The following is a 3631-nucleotide window of genomic DNA, read 5'->3' as shown; positions in this document are numbered from 1 at the left end:
ATTCTAAACTTCAGTACATGAAGGATTTTAGAAAAAACTCATTTTGGGGCAACCTTTAATCGGTAGGTTCTGGAATCTATTTGGCTTACTATGATGGCTACATCCAAATCATGAACCACATGGTTATGCCTGGCTCTGTACACTCAAAACCTATGGAATTTGGCAAGGGTTCGATCTGTGGCTCCGTATATTCGATAGGTTTTTAAGTTGTATACTCTACCGATTATAGCACATTTCAAAATTCATTAAAATGAAGGATTTTAGAAAAAAACTCATTTTGGGACAACTTATACTCGGTAGGTATTGTAACCTATTTAGCTTCCTATTATGGCTACATCCACAGCTCAGGCCAAGTGGTTATGGTTGGCTCTGCACCCCGCAAAACCTATGGAATTTGGCCAAGATTGAATTTGGGGCTCCTTATAATCGGTAGCCTTACAAGTTGGATAAGCTACCGATTATACAAGGGAATATTAACCAAAGTATCTACACGATAATCGGTAGGTAGTGTTTCAATTTAACCTACCGATTCTACTTTAAACTACCGATTATGGTGTAGGCTACCGATTATATAAGGACATATTGGCTATTTCGAAAAATCGAAGATAAGGGATAGCTTAGATTTACGTTTGGGTGACCTTTTTTGTCTTTTAGTGTCTTCCCTAATTCTTTTTGGAACGCCCCTAAAAATGCCACGAAAAAAACAACTTCAAAGACATCAAATTTCTGACTCTGCAGTTGCTGATTCATATATTCTTGGCAGTTTCATATGCATATACCTACGCACTATTGTTGAAGATCAATATTATATACTACAAAGACAGAGATTATTACTTACCCGAAACTCACAGAAGATTTTACCTTAAAAACGTTTCTTACCCTAACAAATCCATCTCCATAAAAACTCCTGACAAACTTTTCTTTTTTAATTATGCGTTCACCTGCAGATTTTACAGCTAAGTTTACAGTGAGTAAAAACTTAGTTGAAACCATATCAAATTACTTTGTCTATACAATTGTCTTTCACAAGTATAACCGGAAAAGTGAGGTTACATACAAAACTAAGTAATTTAATATTACTGCTAACCGTAAATGGGTGTACATACACACAATTTGATAAGCATGACAGCATAACTTCAGAAGACAATTGAAACCTGAAATGTTAGAATACAGCTCTAAGAAGCTCTTCAGGAAGAATAAAAAAAGTATAACTATCTTCTAACCAGATACCTACTACTCTTAGTTACAAATAACTTGAGCAACAAAAATCTCGGCCAATGCGTATTAATAGAGATATATAGTTCGGTTCAAGATACACATATCAGTCTGAAAACTAAAAAGAGTACCGCACAAAAGGGTGTGCATTCTTTGAAAAGATTCTGTGTTGGACAGAACAGGTCCTAGAGCACCTGTGAACTTCCACTTCAGAGGGAATAAACAAGTGGGCATTGATTTGGGATCAAGCTCCAAACAACCTCGCAAGCTCCCGTATCTCACTTCTGTAAATCGGAAGACAGGAATTTGATGAGAGAATCTAAACAATTCAATCCATGGTATACCCATAATATAATCATGCCCTGCTTCTCTTTTAGCCTTGAAAACAGTCTTAAAGCCAGCAACTTGAACTAAAACCAACACTATAAGCCAACGAACATCATACACCTCTAGGACCTCAACTACATCACATTCACAATTCTTGAGGTCATTACACGTCCAGTCAGAGCTGAAATTCCTGTACATCGCCCATACCTCTCCTTTCTTTGGATAGATTTCATACAAGCTTTGTTTATTGACTGATACTTCTGTTGCCAAATGTGAGATATAAGCAGTATCGCTAAACACCTCTTCTTTACCAGCTTTAAACGTTCCACAGCATGCGGGCATTTTCTCATCGAGCCACTTGATCACTTCCCTTGGTGGAGCACATGGTTCAAGCCATTTTGCGTACAGTTTAAAATCTGGGAACACTTCAACTCTGCTTATCTCAACATGATACTTTGGCATGTCATCTAATTTGCAATAACTTGCCCATACCTGACCAGGATGGAACTTCTCATGAGATTTATCATTATCGAACTTATAAAACTGTGCCTCTCCAATATCACAACGATTCAGACTGAACGTTCCCTGGGGGCTTTGCTCAGCAACAATTTTAGGAATGTTCTCCACTGCTACGGTATGGTAGAGCTCGTGCATTCTTGTTCCTTCTTTGTCATTTAATAAATGTTTCCTTTTCACAGGGTTGCTAATTACTTTGTTGTATCTCCAATAACGAGCTTCAATGGGGGATATTCTGATGGTTATGCTCAAGAACAAGCACACTAATCCGCCATTTATCATCAGGTTCCAATCGCGCTGTCAGTTTAGCCTTGCACCCAGTTTTGATTGGCGGATTGAGAACTACTGAAGCATCTGTAACTCTTTTATTCTTACCTTCTCGAATACAAGTAAAAGTTACATGTCTTAATTGTCCGTTATCCTTCTTTGATGATCGTTTTTTACATGGAAATCCCATCCGTTTAGCATAACGTCGATAACATTCATAAATTTCTTCTACTGTATCGAATTCCATCCCAATTTTGGGCATTGCTACCTCACCTTCTTCATCTATGGTAACATCATCATCCACAACCTCAATGATCTCCTTTCCACCTTTATCACTTTTCTCATTTAAACCATCATGACTCTCCCCGAGTTCCACATTTTCACTCTCACTTACATCCATCTCTGCATAAACAAATTACATATAATAACTATGCTAAAATCCTTTCAATAATAGATTTGATTTTTAACATCTAATTTCTAAACCAAGTCAAAATTTGAAATGAAAGATAACTTCTTGTGTTCATGTCTACAAAAAAAGAATAGGTTTTAGATTTGGCAGAAGTTCAGAATTTTACCTGGATGTCTGAATATTAGGGTTTTTCTTTTCGAATTGAATTACTGTTTCTGCCTTTGTGAAGATTGATGAGAAGAAAGATGCAGAATGAATTGGAAATTCCCAAAAGTTTCTTCAGGTTTTGGATTTCCCTCCCCAATTTCAAATGCATTTAGGTAGAGTAGCCTGGAAATGCTTTAACCAGTATTACGACGGAGTACTGTACGACCGTGAAATTTAGTAATTTAACCCTACTCTTTGCAAACGATCACGGTGACGGCCGCTTTTTTATTTGGTTTTGAAGCATGGAAGATTTGCTTTTTCTTGCATGCACAACTCTTTTCTTTTACACAGGGCCAATTTATGTTATGTTATATAAAGGGACGAATTTTGTTAACTATTGTCACCGAGAATGACCAAAAAGTAGTAGGTTTTGAAAAAGCAATTGAGAGTTGTTTTTTTTTTTTTTGTACAGAGAACACACCACTGCATTAACTTAAAAGAAAATTACAAACTTCAGCCAAAGACTCTTTCCTCAACAAACTGTCCAAAAATTGAGGAAAAGAAACCCAAATATTTTTCAAACTGAACTTTCTAACCCGATGTGCAAGTCCGTCTGCTAACTTGTTCTTAAGACGCTTAATATAAACAACTTTGAAACTGTTACAACTAGAAAAAGAAAACCGACATTCCTTTAAAAGATCATTGCAACGCCAATCTACTACACCTTTGCCTTCATTAACAAAATCCACC

At 36.7% G+C, this 3631-nt stretch overlaps 1 protein-coding gene across 1 annotated transcript; it reads right to left on the bottom strand.

Moving 5' to 3' along the window:
* Positions 1-1100: 1100 nt before the first annotated feature.
* Positions 1101-3075, bottom strand: LOC113306602. Its single transcript, XM_026555530.1, has 2 exons — positions 2901-3075; positions 1101-2727 (listed from the first exon to the last, which is right to left on the bottom strand). The coding sequence occupies exon 2, from the start codon at positions 2338-2340 to the stop codon at positions 1285-1287; it is 1056 nt and encodes a 351-aa protein (XP_026411315.1). The 5' UTR covers positions 2341-2727; positions 2901-3075; the 3' UTR covers positions 1101-1284.
* Positions 3076-3631: the final 556 nt, after the last annotated feature.

This window comes from Papaver somniferum, chromosome 8 (genome assembly GCF_003573695.1).
Source record: "Papaver somniferum cultivar HN1 chromosome 8, ASM357369v1, whole genome shotgun sequence".
NCBI lineage: Eukaryota > Viridiplantae > Streptophyta > Magnoliopsida > Ranunculales > Papaveraceae > Papaver > Papaver somniferum.
This window is presented reverse-complemented; position numbering and strand designations above follow the sequence as displayed.